This window comes from Typopeltis vanoorti, chromosome 6 (assembly GCF_054136105.1).
Source record: "Typopeltis vanoorti isolate ZY-2024b chromosome 6, IOZ_Tvanoo_1.0, whole genome shotgun sequence".
Lineage (NCBI taxonomy): Eukaryota > Metazoa > Arthropoda > Arachnida > Uropygi > Thelyphonidae > Typopeltis > Typopeltis vanoorti.
The window spans coordinates 70,846,858-70,863,037 of NC_143554.1; the positions used below are offsets into that span (position 1 = coordinate 70,846,858).

The 16,180-nt window shown below is 35.5% G+C and overlaps 1 protein-coding gene across 3 annotated transcripts in view; it reads right to left on the bottom strand.

Annotated features, from left to right (window-relative positions):
- Positions 1 to 16,180, bottom strand: part of LOC150105526 (cilia- and flagella- associated protein 210-like) — a 199,299-nt gene that overhangs the window by 91,955 nt on the left and 91,164 nt on the right. For all 3 annotated transcript variants that reach the window (XM_090394239.1, XM_090394238.1, XM_090394237.1), the window contains exon 6: positions 1,570 to 1,780. In XM_090394239.1, coding sequence (XP_090250365.1) covers positions 1,570 to 1,780 — 211 coding nt within the window. The remainder of the gene's footprint in view (positions 1 to 1,569; positions 1,781 to 16,180) is intronic.

A 16,180-nucleotide genomic window follows, 5' to 3' on the forward strand; every position in this document is an offset into this window, starting at 1 on the left:
ATCCTACGTGTTCTTTTGAAATGCCTGTAGTCTCAGCAATTTCACGCACTTTGACTCGCCGGTCATCCAATACCATATCGTGCACTTCATCAATGATTTCTGATGTTGTTACACTTTTTGGACATCCTTCACGTGGATCATCTTCAAGGCTGGTACAGCCACCTTTAAACTCAGCAGCCCATTTCTTAATTTTTGAAAACGAAGGAGAAGAGTGCCCATAAACTTTTGTGAACTTTGAATGAATTTCTTTTGGCATTAAACCTTCTTTTACAAAGAATTTTATAACCGCACAATACTCAATCTTATCCATTTCAAGGGATACAGACAACACTTTTGCTTCAGACAGCTGTATAATAAAACTACTTGATAGAATGACTTGCAATATCACATGGATACTTATGACAGAGGTAACAACTTGGAAAAAAAATCTTGGTGTTGCCATCTATGGTCAAGGCTGGGAACTTTTCAGACCACCCTCATATACCCGAAAATGTTGAGTATTTATCATTGAGAAATAAATATACGGTGAGTGAAATATAATACATTTCTAGGAAAGAGTTTTCAAAAAATAATAAGATTTAAAAAAAAGAAAAAGATAAAACAAAAAGAACAGAGGAAAAAGTGAGATTTTATTATTATTATTATTATTATTATTATTATGAGGGAACCTCATAGCAAAAGAACTTAAAGATGCACTTGAATGGTGGAGAACTCTGAATAGGTACGGATTAGCTTTTTGATGCACAGATCACCTAGTAATCACAACTAGGTTTTCCTGCTGATATGGAAGAGTTGGAGACAATTCAGAAGTGAGTGGCCAAAATGGTTGCTGATCTGTGAAATGTACCCTATGAGGATAAGGAACACTCTATAAAAGGTTTGTGGGTTCCAAAATTTAGTTAACAGGTGGAAAGGAAGAGATATGTCACTAAAGAGTTTTACAAAGGTGATGCTGAAGAAATTTTCCAATATGTGACAAAATGGGATAAAAGTGTGGTTAGTAAGGGTATGACATCCATCAACATCCCCAAATCCCTATCTCAATTTTCTATAGTGCCATTTCCAATTAATGTTACGACATTAATTGGAAATGGCACTATAGAAAATTGAGTAATCACAACTAGTAATCTTTTCATTCCAAAATGCACACTGAATTTTTTTGTTTAGAGTGTGGAAATAAACAGAATGGGGACTGGATTGCAGAAGGAAATTGTAAGTGCATTGTCAGTGAATTAGTTTAAAGGAGAGATAGAAGATATATGATAGTTGATATGAGCCAAATGTAATAAGTTTTTGGACTTCCATGGATATTCCCCATGTAATAATAATAATAATAATGACTAAATCATAAAACAAAAATTAAATTACACAAAAATCAATGCAGAATTGCTAATTATGTAATTGCAAATATTACATATCAGAAAATTGCTGCACTCAGAGAAAATCAGAGAAAATCCTGTAACTACATGAAACAGTAAAGAATTCATATATATTTTAAAGGAGAGGTGATGATAAATTATTTAAATATAATATAGTTTAAAAAATATATAAATCTGAATAATTTGTTACCGCCTCCAAAGCTTTCTGAGCAGCTACAAAAAGTTTTTGATTTTCCCTTATCATATCAAGTCCCTTTCTAAAATCTAATTTCTTTCTTTTCTCTTTCTCTTTCAAGTCTTCCTCCTGTTTCTGATGGATCTCATCTGCTTCAGCAAGGATTTTACCTTCTCTAAACAGTTGATCTCTTTCATCCTGTTTAACCTTTTCATTTGTCTTCATTCTTTTAAAAATATATAATTTTAATAAAACAAAGTTATATATAACAAATTAATATACAATAACAAGTATTGTTTAGTATCTTCCTGCAATGAGTCCTTGGACTTCATGTAGGAGTTGCATAACAACAACAAGCAATTTGGAATAAATTTTTTTATGAAAAAATATGTAATTAAAATCTTTTTAATAATTATCTCAAAACAGTTTCAGAGATCATTAATAATTTGTCAGACAATGAGATTCTGTAAAGAAGGTTTAACTTATTTCTAAATGATATATCATGTGGACTGACTGGGGATCTTCATTTATTTGCTGATGATGCAAAGTTGGAGCGCATTATAAGTAAAAATGCTGATGTTAATTCCCTTCAGGAAGATTTGAATATACACTTGACTTGGACAAAGGGATGGGGTTATAGTTTTAATATTAATAAGTACAAAGTTTTGTATTTGGAGTGCAGAAATATAAGGCTGTGTGCTATATTGATGGATGAAATTTGGAAGTGATGGTTGACAGTAGACTGAAGTTTATAGGACATATTGCAAGTGTTGCAAGGACTGCACATCGTAGTGCCACTATGATATGAAGTACTCTAACATGTAGAGATAAGGAGGTGGTTGTGCCACTGTATAAAGCATTGGTCAAACTACACTTAACTAAACATACACACATAACCACAGTAATTAAATTATTTTTAATAATTCATTATTAAAAAACAAATAAAAATATTTAATTTTTAGTTCCCTGTTTAGCTCAATTTTGTGTGTGATTCCATGGACATTCCAAGTAGCTATTTTTAATTTTTCAAAGAGAAGTCCCTGTCGATTAGCCAGGTCAATTCTGATTAAATCCATCCTATTTTTCTTCTTCAGAGCATTGTGAGTAATTTGAAATTTCCCCCAGATAGGCTACCAACCTTTCACAGGGTGAGTTCAGTGGTGGGGCTACCACCATAAGGCCTCTGAACCTGCCTTTTAGGAGGGAAAGCAGACTCCTACTGTATAAGATGGAAAAAACATAGTATAATAGGAAAGATTCACCCCTAGCCCTCAACTACTCTAATAGCAATGGGGGGAAGGAGCAAGAGGAACAACAAGAAAGAAAGAGAGAAAGGACAGTAGGGACCGGTCTACAGATAATATACAGATGTATATTCCTTGAAGTATGGCATGGTCCAGCATCAGGTACCTCGGGTTTGCCGCTAACATACTCACTGAAGTGAGCCCTAAGAGACATCTGCATATTTAATAATCTGAACTCAACAATACTTTCTTCAGGCATAAAAATATACATAAGTGCACATGGGAAGGAAGAGGAACAAAATCAATCATAGATTACATTATTATTAACAACAAACTAAATAATAATATCATGGATACAAGGGTTTTTAGAGGGAGCAAAATTGATAGTGATCACATGTTAGTTGAAAGCAGATTTGAATTAATAAAAAGAACCACATACTTCAACAGAAAAAAACAGATAACAAACCAACATCTAATAAACAATTTAAAATTCACATCCTAGAACAGGAGAGTATTAGAAATGTATATAAAAGCAGAATGAACACTTTATTGGAATATTTCATCCTGGGGAGTCGGTTTTAATGCTAGAGGGATAGGGCAGGTTCGAGGTTTAGAGGTACAAGAGGACAGTGTGTTTCAAATACTGAGTACCCTGGATGTCAGTAAAGCTGTGGGACTGGATGGTATTTCACTACGTGTTTTGAGAGAATGTGCTAGGGAACTGACTGTGCCTTTTACCTGGCTTTTCAATGAAAGTCTGGCTGCAGGAAAGGTGCCCATGGAATGGAAGGAAGGTAAGATAGTGCCATTGCATAAGGGCGGTAGCAGACTGGAAGTGTCTAATTATAGACCAGTTTGTGTGTCATCAGTAGTTAGTAAGATCTTGGAGAAAGTAGTGAAGGACCATATACAGCACTAGGCAGATGAGAGTAATGTTATCTGTGAGAGTCAACATGGATTTGTGAAGGGGTGCTCTTGTTTTAGCAATATGCTAGCCTTTTATGATAAAGTTACAAGAGCATTAGATGAGGGAAAGGCATATACTGCCATTTTCTTAGACTTAGCAAAGGCATTTGATAGGGTGCCACATGATAAGCTGGTATTTAAGTTGCAGCACATGCGTCTGGATGTCAGATTGGTCAACTGGATTCAGGATTGGCTGTCCAATAGGTATCAGAGAGTTGTGCATGGTAGGGCAGTTTCAAGGAAGCAGAAGGTTACAAGTGGGGTTCCACAGGGTTCAGTAATGTGACCTGTATTGTTCAACCTTTATATCGATGACATTGTCAGTGGATTGCAAGGGGATATTCAGTTGTTTGCAGATGATGCAAAACTGGGAAGGATTATTAGTAATAGTGCAGATGTGGCAGCCCTGCAAGAGGATTTGAATAAGCTAGATAGATGGGCAAATGAATGGGGGGTGTCAGTTTAATGCAGCAAAATGTAAGGTCTTGAGGTTTGGGAAACATCGATGGGACATATTTAGGGGATATATTGCAAAGGTGGTGAAGGTAACACAGAGGACTGCTGCAATAATGAGAAGGACACTGACCTACAGACATAAAACGGTTATCATTCCGTTGTATAAGACCCTGATCAGACCATACTTGGACTATTGTTCTCAGATTTGGTCCCCAGGATTTGACGGGGATAAATTAACTGTAGAAAGGGTACAAAGGTGGATAACAAAGATGGTTTTTAGACTGTACAATGATAGTTATGAGGAGCGGCTGATGGAGTGTGGACTGCAGAGTTTGGTGGATAGAAGAAGGAGAGGTGATATGATTGAGACTTTTAAACTGTTGAGAGGTGGTTACAGGGTTGACACTGGGGAGTTCTTTCGCTTGGTTGAACAGCGGGAAGGAGTGATGACAAGAGGCCATCCCTGGAAGTTACGAAAGGAAACTGTGGGCAAGAGGGTAAGGAGTGGTTTCTTTGTGTGGAGGGTGGTTGAGCCGTGGAATGCATTGCCTGATGGAGTGGTGGGAGCGAGAACGATCAGTGAGTTTAAAGAGTGGTATGATAGACTTTGTGTTTCTCAGGGGGGACCTCCCCTCGATGAGTCTTGACAGACTTTATGTCTTAGGAAGGACCTCCCTCGATGAGTCTTTTGACTCCTTGGAGGCCTGAAAAATAATAATAATAATAATAATAACTATAAATAAAGGAGTAAAACAAGGTTGCAGCTTATCCCCCAATCTTATTCAACATGTATATAAACAGAATCCTAAAAGTACAGTGGTGAAAAGCACCAGTTGTTTACATCACATCACACCAAAACATGGTATGAATGCAAACTTAAGGAATCCTGTGAGATTCTTATCAACCACTGCAGTCTGAATAATAATGATGGTCTAAAAATCCCAAGCTTATGGAAGGCACTTATCCTACCCATGGAACCTTTCTCTCTAAGAGTTAACCATAAACAGGACTGTAGATAATCCAGAATCCTATATCTAAAATAACAATTGTAATATTAAAAATAGGACATCATTGTTAGTTAATGAAGACTATCTATAAGAAAGAATGTTTTTCTCATGTTATCTTAAATTGAATTTAGCTTTGATGTAGTTTCTAAATAATTAATTAATTTGTAATTTTTTTTTTCACTAAAAATCATGCCAGTAAAATAACCGGGTGATCAAATCATTGTTTCTTTAGCTTACTGTGTGTAATGTAATTCAGCTTGTCCTTGTATATACTCCAGATGATGATCTTAATATGAAGATCGAAACGTCGGGAAATTAAAAGTTATTTATAACACGGTTGTCAAGTCCATAATTTCTAAAATGAATGCTAATCACTGTGCAACACTAAAAGAAAGGACTAGGAAAAGGCAGGTGACTAGTGGTGTGTCACAGGGCTCTGTGCTTGGACCACTGAAGTTTAATTTGCATATAAATGATATAGGAAATAACCTAAAAGGAAATATTCAGTTGTTTTGCTGATAATGATGCCATTAATAGTTAATCAAGGTGATATAGAGAGCTCTCAGGATGATTTAAATAGGCTGACAGTATGGGCAAAACATAATGGATGACAATTTAATGTGGACAATACAGAGTTATGCATTTTGGGATACAAAGATTACAAGCTGTGTGCCAATTGAAGGAACTATACTTCAAAAAATTGATGAAACCAGGGATTTGGAAGTTGTAGAAAGTTGAAGTTTAGCGTCCTATTGCTAAAGTAGCCAGGATAGCTCTTGGAGTTAATTGGTTATTGAATAACACACTAAAAAGTAGAAATAAAGGGGTTATCATTCCTCTTTATAAAGCTTTGATATGACTACATATGGATTACTGTGCTTAGGTCTGGTCACCTGGGTTTCTTGGGGGATGAGGAAGTGGTGGAGAAGATCCAGAGCTTAGTGATCAAGATGGTGAGTGGTCTGCTGAATGCTCCCTATGAGGATAGATTGAAGGTTTGTGGATTGCAAAAGTTGTTTGATAAGAAATAAAAAAAAAAAGGAGGGCAGGGATTAGAAAAGAAATATTTAAGTTATATAAAGGATATTATAGGACTGATACAGGAGAAATGTTTCGATGGTTGGGTAGAGTGAGCAGAGCAAGCAGTCATCCCTGGAAGTTGAGTAAGAGCATGGTTGACAAAGGAATGAAGTCTAGATTTTTCACTTGGAGAGTGATAAATGAATGGAACGGGTTGTCTGAGTTGCCTTTGCTGTCCTTGCACCATTAAAACCAGAAATCATCATCATCTGTTCCTGCTAGAACAAGAGTTTGTCACATTCTTCATCCATTCAGGATCTGGGTGAAAAGTGTGTTTTCAGCAGAAGTGTATGCAGATACTTTTTTTCTGCTGAAAACTTGAACCCATTACTAAGAGTCCATGAAGAGACATGATCAACTACATGCTGAAGTTGTCTTATGATTACCCTCATGTTACAAGAGTGACAATAAATTGTGAAGTCACCAACATATAGAATAGATGGTCAAATGAATGGGGGGTGTCAGTTTAATGCAGCAGAATGTAAGGTCTTGAGGTTTAGGACACATCGATGGGATGTTGCATACTCTATGGGAGGAGTTAAACTGGAGGAAGTAGGGGAGACATGAGATCTGGGGTTGATGATCGATAGAAACCTGAAATTTAGGGGACATATTGCAAAGATAGTGAAGATAACACAGAGGATTGCTGCAATAATGAGAAGGACACTGACCTGCAGAGATAAAAGGGTTATCATTCCATTGTATAAGACTCTGATCAGACCACACTTAGGCTATTGTTCTCAGATCTGGTCTCCAGGATTTTAAGGGGATAAATTAACTGTTGAAAGGGTACGAAGGCAGATAACAAAGATAGTGTCAGGACTCTACAATGTTAGTTATGAGGATTGGCTGAGGGAGTGTGGACTGCAGAGTTTGGTGGGTAGAAGAAGGAGAGGTGATGTGATTGAGACTTTTAAACTGTTGAGAGGTGGTTACAGGGTTGACACTGGAGAGTTCTTTCGCTTGGTTGAACAGCAGGAAGGAGTCATGACAATGGGCCATCCCTGGAAGTTACGAAAGGAAACCGTGAGGAGTGGTTTCTTTGCATGGAGTGTGGTTGAACCATGGAATGCATTGCTTGATAGTGTGGTGAGAGCGAGAATGGTCAGTGTATTTAAGGAGTGGTATGATAGACTTTGTGTTTCCTAGGAGGAACCTCCCTCGATGAGTCTTGATAGACTTGTGATTTTTAGAAAGGACCTCCCACGATGAGTCTTTTGACTCCATGGAGGCCTGAATAATAATAATATAGAGCATTACCTACAGTGAAAAAGCTTTCAGTGATTAACTCTGATACCATAAAGTGTGACACTTAAGGCAGAGCCTTGAAAAACACCCTGTTCTTGATATGGCCAAGATAGCGTACTTTCCACTCTGACTTGGAAAACATGACTAGAGAGAAAGTTTTTAAAAACAGATAGATGACCTCTGAGACTTAGATTACAGAGGCCTTTTATAGTGAGTGGTCTGTGGAATGCTCCCTATTAGAATAGACTGACGGTTTGTGTATTGCAAAAGGGGAAAAAAAAAAGTGGGGGAGGATATGATAGAAACACTTCAGTTACTTAAAGGATTTTATAGGATTGATGCAGGGGAAATTTCAGCACTTGGCCATAGGGGATAGAATAAGAGGTCATCCCTGGAACTTGAATAAATGTGTAGTTACTAGGGGTGTGAAAACTAGAATTTTTCCTTGGAGAATGATGAATGAATGGAATGGGTTGCTTGAATCAGTGGTGAGTGCTCTGTCTGTTGATATTGTGTTGATTGTTTGGGTCTCCCACAATGAGCCTTAGGACTCCATGTAAACGGCAATGCAATAATAATAATAATAACTAGTTCATCTACCTCCACATGAACTCCTACTACATCTGTAGCTGCAATATCCCCACTTGGATGATACACGTTTGCAAAGTGATCATTCAGTCAGATGGGACAGAATTATTCTGCCCCCTCAACTATTTATAGTAAATTCATAAATAAATAAATTCAACTATTTAAGTTAAGGGATATTACATCCCATATTGTTTCATAGCCAAATAAAAAACTCAAAGAGTTTCATGCAGAATATAGAAACTATATATAAAGTTCAACGAGTCCAAGCGTAAGCAAATTTCACGTCGCCGAATTGAAGCCTTTGGCTCTTCATATAATTAGTAATTTATTAGGACACCTTCTTGGCAATTCTTATAGTAGGGTATGTAAGTTCTATTCGCTACAAACTTGGTATTATCTAGGTCTACCTACTCACTGATGAGACCTCAATAAAGGTTGAAACCAGTCTGGGTAGTGACCTTCTCTCATAATGTAGAACAGTAATACAGCTCCTAGGAGCTGGGTTTCACATTATGGGTAAATACCAAGTACAGTGCTCAGAGCTTGCTCCACCCTTATTATGAGTTTCCCCAGTGTTGCACTACCAGATGGACTATGTGTTGCACTATCCAGGTATTTGCTTACGCTTGGACTTGCTGAACTTTATATATAGTTTCTATATTCGGCATGAAACTCTTTGAGTTTCTTATTCGGCTATGAAACAATATGGGATGTAATATCCTTTAACTTAAATAATTTCACGTTGCTGAATTGAAGCCTTTGGCTCTTCATATAATTAGTAAATTCAACTATTTATATTAATAAGTAATTCAACTATTTTGTGTGTTTCAGTCACCTCCAAACCATCAGCATTCATCAAAAACTAAACCACAGTCATTTTTCCATTTACTCGTCACATACTGAAAGATGTTAGTGGAATTACCTTTGGCTTGCACAGCTAATTTCATCTAAGACTCACTCAGATTTTGGCCTGTGCATTACATTACTCATGTGCTTGGTTATCACTTTTCTGTAAATTACCTCCAAAAATCTCTCTCTCTCTCTCTCTCACTCTATTTTTTTTTTCACTCATTCTTTTAATTCCTGCTTGATTTAACCTTATCTTTCTGACTCTAGGTATTGCAGTTTTGTAATCTCCATCAATCATCTCTTTACCATGCACTAACAACATCTAACCCCTGCAGTTTCTCATGCTATGGCAGTGCACTAGTCTCCTGAGTGTGTTGTAATTACTACCTATGTTTTATGTTGTCTTCTTCAGTCTATTTTTAGCATTAAAAAATAATAAATTTTACTTATCCTTGGCAATTTTAAATACATTATAATAGCCACATTAAAAAATACTGAGTCCTTAAGAATATGTTAATATATATTCTGAAGACTCTATCTGTAACCATTGAGAGAATTCTTTCAAAGTACCTAAAGTTTGAAATTTTTCAAAATGGTTTTTTGACAAAACCATCTCTGTTCACCACACTTAGGCACACATAAGAATAAAAAGCTACACATTTACACCCACACACCTTATTGTAAGTGGGATTCACATTAAAAAAAAAACATATAAACAATAAATATTTGCTTCTTTTAGATAAGCATTTAATACATTTTAAACACAAAGTGTCATGATTCTAAAATTCAATGATGAACTAAATAGATGGAAATGGAAAGGTAAAATTTAACCTCTGGGATTCAATCAAACAAAAGAACTTAAGTAGTCAGATGATTCTGTTAATCAGATATGAGACAACTACCCAAAAGTGGCTTGAAAAAAAAAAATCCATGTTTGATCTCTACAGCAGGGAAACATATTAACTAAACTTGAGCCCACTCATGGTTCTAATGCAAGAAAGGTTTACAATTTTTCTTGGATCGAATTCATATTTAAAAAAAAAAGTTCCTATCTTGTTAATGATGGCAACATGAAATTAAATTTCAAAACTGAAGTATCACACCAATCTTCAAGTATATATATATAAACATTTTATATGAGATACCTAAAAAAGAAAAATATGATACAACGTTACAAAAAAAAGATTTAAATCAGTTGTTAACAAATTTTAAAAAATTTAAAAAAACATACACAGAAACACTGATGAGTTTCACCACAAGGGAAAGTTTTTTCTTCCTTCTTAACCTAACGATGACAAGAGAAATGCAAATTATCGTTTTTTTAAAAAAAAACTGAGAAAACCTGTGACATCATTAAGGAGAACAGCCCAAAATACTTTCTAACCCTCCTCAATGGCCAAATCTTGACTTTCATATAGAGAAGACACCATTACAATCCTTACACTGGTAATCTTAAAATTGCCAATCTCCTTAAAATTCATAATATTAGAATGGCCTTAAAGTCTATTCTTACCTTACTGGTCTTTATTCCCCCAAAGGACAGTAACCCTCTTCTACAAACATCCAAGGTTCAACAAAATTCCATGTTCTTGTTGTGCTCCCATAGGTAAGACTTTCAGATGTTTCAAATAAGAATGAAGCCACATCTCAGCAATAACAGAGAGGGAAAAATCAGAGCTGGTTTACCAACAACACATATCATGATATCAAATGGGATAAAACCTCTATGCTATATCTTGAAGAAGACTTTCTTCCTTGTTGGATTAAAGAATCTAGCAAATGTCATTTATTCACATGGTTCTCTCAACAAAAACCATGGACTTATTCTAAATTATATCTGGAAATCACTAATTAAATTTCTTAACCTGACTTCAACTAAGTTAATCAACTCCAAACAATGCTAAAAAGCAGATGATGCCTGCTACACTTCATTGGCTCCTCCTGCTTCAGATGTTAATACTATTATAACTATTTCTTTAAGTTTTTTTAATGATAATTTGATTTCTCTCATCATCATTATGTTTATTTACCCTAGAGAAGCTACTCATTCCTTGTGGCAAAACTAGTCGGTGTCTCTTTGTGTGTGTTTTTTATATGTTGATGACCAATTAAAACCAATAATTACTATTGGTCGCAAAGCTTACTTTATCTGCAGAATACATCTGTAGCAAGAACAAAATATATAATATAAATTTTGTTTATATTCTAACTGGCCTGAGCTCACTGGGAAAAAATACAATTCAGTCAATTCTTTTCTAATAATAGAATAACCATTCTTCTCAAGTAAATTAATGAGATATTTCTGCAATATCAAATTGAACTGAACCATTTTATTATATTTGGTCAGTTCATAGGAAGACTTACAAGGATACTATGCATTCAAATAAGTTTTTTGACTAATTAAATGCAGATTTGTATGTGTTTTATGTGTGAGAGTTACTGTAGAAGTCGTGTGCTTGGAGTATTTATAGTATGTGTAAGGCTCGTTTGTTTGAATTTGTGTAGAAGTATTTAAACATACAGCAAAGTATACTAGGTAGGCATTGAAAGCAAGAAGGCAGTAACTTTATCTATGTATGAGTTAAATGATAATGGCTTTAAGGCATTTGGTGTGAGGTTGGGGGTAAGCTCAAATTTTAGATATTTAATGGGGTATTGATACAAGCCAAGGAATGCAAGAGGGATATATTTCTGAATTGTTCAGATGATGAAACTGCTGAGCAATAAGAGGGTGGTAATAATCAGTAACTTAAACTATACAAACATTGATTGAAAGCAGGAAATAAATGAGTAGGGAGATTGCACTCCTTGAGCTACTTAGGGAGAACTACCTTATGCAGCATGTAGTTGTAGTAACATGAGGAACTCAAGTGTTAGATTTAAGTGGAACTCAAGTGGTTCTGATGTGAAAAGTGGCTAGGCAAGTACAAGCTTCACAAAACAAGAGAGATGTGTGGAATTACAATGCAAGGGACTATGATAAATTAAGGAAATATAGATTGGTAATGTGCCAGTGGCTTGATCAGTTGAAGTGGGGAAAAATCAGCAACGAATGGGACTTGATCTGGAATCACTTACTTATGGCAAGGTGAAATTGTATTCATAAGATTAGAGAGAAATGGATGAATCATGGAATTATGCAAAAATTTCTGAGAAAGAGGATGTTATGGAGAAAGATATAAAGAACACCATACAGCTTAGCAACATGAGGAATATAAGGTGTGGGCTAGGAAGGTGAAAAATGAAGTGAGGAAAGAGAAATTAGCATGTAAAAGGAGGTTGGCTGAAGCAGTAAAGCAAAACCATAGAGAATTCTACAGTTACATTGCTAGTAGAAGAAGAAAGAGTAGAAATGAAGGCTGAGTATACTTGGTATATGGAACACAAGTCACATCTGCTGAAGATCTAATGGAAGTGTTCAATGATTATTTTGTTAGTGCATTTCATGTGGTGGGTAAGCAGAGGCAAAGAATAGTGTTGAATAGTAACAATAGGACTAGACATTTAATAGAGATGTGCATTAGACATAGTATAATTGTTTAAATAATGGCTTCACACATGTAAGTGAAAACTTAATACAATTTATTACTCCTATATATTTTGCTCAATATGTCATGACCTTCATTCAGGAGAAGGCAGAAGCACTGATAACATTTAAATTCTGTACAACTGTACAGTGGGAGGAAACACTATTAGAGTTCAGAGACATAGGTATTGATGTATAATTAATTCATTTAAAAAACCTATAAACAATTAACAGCAATCACTTCCCAAAACTTAGAAATAGACATACAGTCTGTCTGATTAAGATTAGGATGGTGGTGTAGAGCTGCACGTGATTCAAAAAATAGACGATCAAATTAGAACCTACAGTAGTGTGGCACCTGGGTATGTTCCGGATGATGAGAAGCAAATATCAAAAATCTTATATAATCTTGATGTTCTTGGATTCTAATAGTCTATCCAAAATAGCAAAGATGACAAGACAGGATATTTGATAAACATCAGGCAAGGAGAGAGGTTATAATGTATCTTTGATAGACAGTAAGAAAGATGACAACTTCCAGGCTGTTTTTTTTTTTTATTATTATTATTCCTGACACCTCCAAGGAGTCCGAAGACTCATCGCGGAAGGACACCTACAACTGTCTCAACTGTCTCAACCACTACATTGAACCTGTACTACGAATCATCTCCATCAACGCCATCTACCGCCCACCTTCACCACCACTACAACTAGTATTCTATGTCTGTAAATTGCATGTGTTCTGAAGGGCAGATTTGTCTGTATGCAGGATAAAAAAAACCCAAATTTCCAGGAGAAAAATCCTGCTACCTCCATATGAGATCGGCTAACTCACCTTCGATTGAAAATCGTCCAGATAAAGATCCCTCCCATCGCAACGAGAATCGAACTTAGACCTATTCCAATCGAAGGGTGCAATGTACTGTAGTTCTTCCAATTGTGCTACGGAGAAGGTGGTATATAAATTATACCTGTGAAGGGTTCTTACTATTTGTTCAGCTGTTCTTTAAGGTAAAGTATGCTGATCCTTTTAACATCAGATTGCAATCTGGAAGAGGAATGATAATTACTAAATATTTTCTGCATCAAGGTCTCACTGTATCTATTAAGTAATAGAATAAATTTTATTTTATTTAATTCTTCTAATAGAAAAGACTCAGTAGAATAAATTGTACATGCTCAGAGTACAAGGCTTTTGATAATACCTATTTTTTGTGAAGGCTGATGTGCCATATTGAGCAAAATTTATAGGAGTAATAAATTCTATTTAGTTTTCTTTTACATGTGTGAAGCCATTATTTAAAAAATCATACTATATCTAAACATGCACATCTCTATCAAATGTCTAGTAACTTATTCTTAAGGTAAAGATTACTGGAAGTCTATCAGAAATTTTGGTAAGCTCCATTTAAAGACGTCATGCTTGTGCAACCAATTTGTTTTTCTAAAATGATGTAATGCTGGTTTAATTCCCAATTTTATCAAAATGCAGGAGGCTATGAAATCTTACTCTGATCATAATATTTTGCAAAGATCATAATTATTTTGCATAATAAATTACTTCAGCAGATCGAAGATACTGCGATGGATAGTCCTCTATCGACTGCATTGGCTGATTATTTTATGGAGCATTTAGATGATCGGATTTCTAACACCATTTCTCCTCAACCCTGCATTTAGCTATGTTTTGTGGATCACATCTTTGCAATTTGGTCTCACTCTGAAATAGAACTACTTCAATTTTTGGATAAAATTAACTACTTACACATGTGAATCAAATTCAACATTGAACATCAATCTAACAACAGTCTTCCCTTTTTGGATACTCTAATACAGGCATGGGCAACCTTTCCTAGTTCAGGGGCCAAATTATCATTCTGTCTCCGAGTCAAGGGCAGACCAAATTATTAAATTTGGTCTGCCCTTACTCTACATAAATTTTATAATATAATGAATGACATAACAATTTAGTGTGAAGATTGGCCTTGTACTTCAACTACGAGACTATCAATATATTGACATTAATATTACTTAAGGATAATCGCATAGAATTTTTGAGGTTTTTGTCCGTTATTCTTGTCCAAATTTTTGATTTATTGTATTTCATCCTCAAAAAAAACTGTTCACACATATAAATTGCTCTATTAGTGCCTTCGGTTCATCTCCATAACAATTATAAAGGATATTTTTTTTTTGAATTGTTAGAGTAGATTTTCTAACTTTCTGAAAAGTCAGTTATCTGACTTTCCAACAATCTTAGTTTATTACAAAAAAGCTTTGACATGTCCATGCAGTTCATGAACCAATTGTCCTTGTTTTTGCAATTTAAGATTCAGTTCATTTAGGTATCCGGTGACATCTACAAGGAATGCTAAATCACACACCCACTCATCATCTTTTACTTGGTTAATTGTGTCTCCTTTTATGTCCATAAAATCTGCAATGTCTTGTCTCAGATCATAAAATCGTTTTAACATTTTACCTTTACTCAACCACCTCACTTCACAATAATAAGACACATCTTCATAATCCGAAAATAGGTCTGCCAAATACTCCTTAAATTGGTGGTGATTAAGTGTACGTGACTTAATAAAGTTAATACTGGCTACTACAACTTCCATAACATTTGTGAATTTAATTGATTTTACACACAGATTTTGTTGGTGGATAATGCAGTGAAAATTTGTTAAATTTTCTGGATGGATCTGTAGTTCTATTGCTCTTTCATGAACTATTCCAATAAATCCCTTCTGTGCACCAACCATTGCAGGGGCTCCATCAGTGCATATGCCAGATAGTGAACTCCATTTAAGCCCAAATCTCTCAAAGACTGTGTTAACTGTTTCAAATATATCTTCACCGGTAGGCGTTCCTTTTAAAGGCCGAAGCACCAATAATTCTTCTGTGATGTTGAAATCTGCATAAGCTCCTCGAATAAATATTGCTAGTTGTGCTGTATCGGAGGCATCGGTGCTGTCATCCAAACCAATTGAAAATGCTTCCAATCTAGCAATCTTCTCTTTTAAACTTTTTTTGATATCATCAGCCATAATTTCTATCCATCGGACAACAGTACGTCTCGACAAATGAATATTCTCAAAGTCTTTTTTCTTTTCAGAACATATTATACTTGCAACATCCAGCAGACATTCTTTGATTAATTCTCCTTCACCAAATGACTTAGAATGCTTAGCGATTTTTTCGCTTACCACAAAGCTGGCTTTGACAATGCTGTGGTGCTGCGTTCTTTGCTTGTTGAACATTTGCTGCTGGGTATCCAAGTTCTTCTTCAACTTATGTATTTCATCTTTTCGTAGTTGTCCATCAATTTTTGGGTGATCCGCATGTCTCAAAGTAAAGTGTCTCTTCAAGTTGTATTCTTTGTTGACGGATACGGATTCGTTGCACAGCAAACATACAGGCAAACCTTTATTCAGAATAAAATAATAATCCTCCATCCAGTTGTCTTGAAATTGACGATTCTCTGCATCTACTTTTCTTTTTTTTGCAATAACCCATGACACTGTCCCAAATTTATAAGCAATATTGAGAACTGTCAAACAAAACCATCTTCTATACACCACAGGCCCTGAACAGAACACAACATCAACGCAGGCACCGAACAGAACATAATATCAATGCAGGCACTGAACAAAGCACAA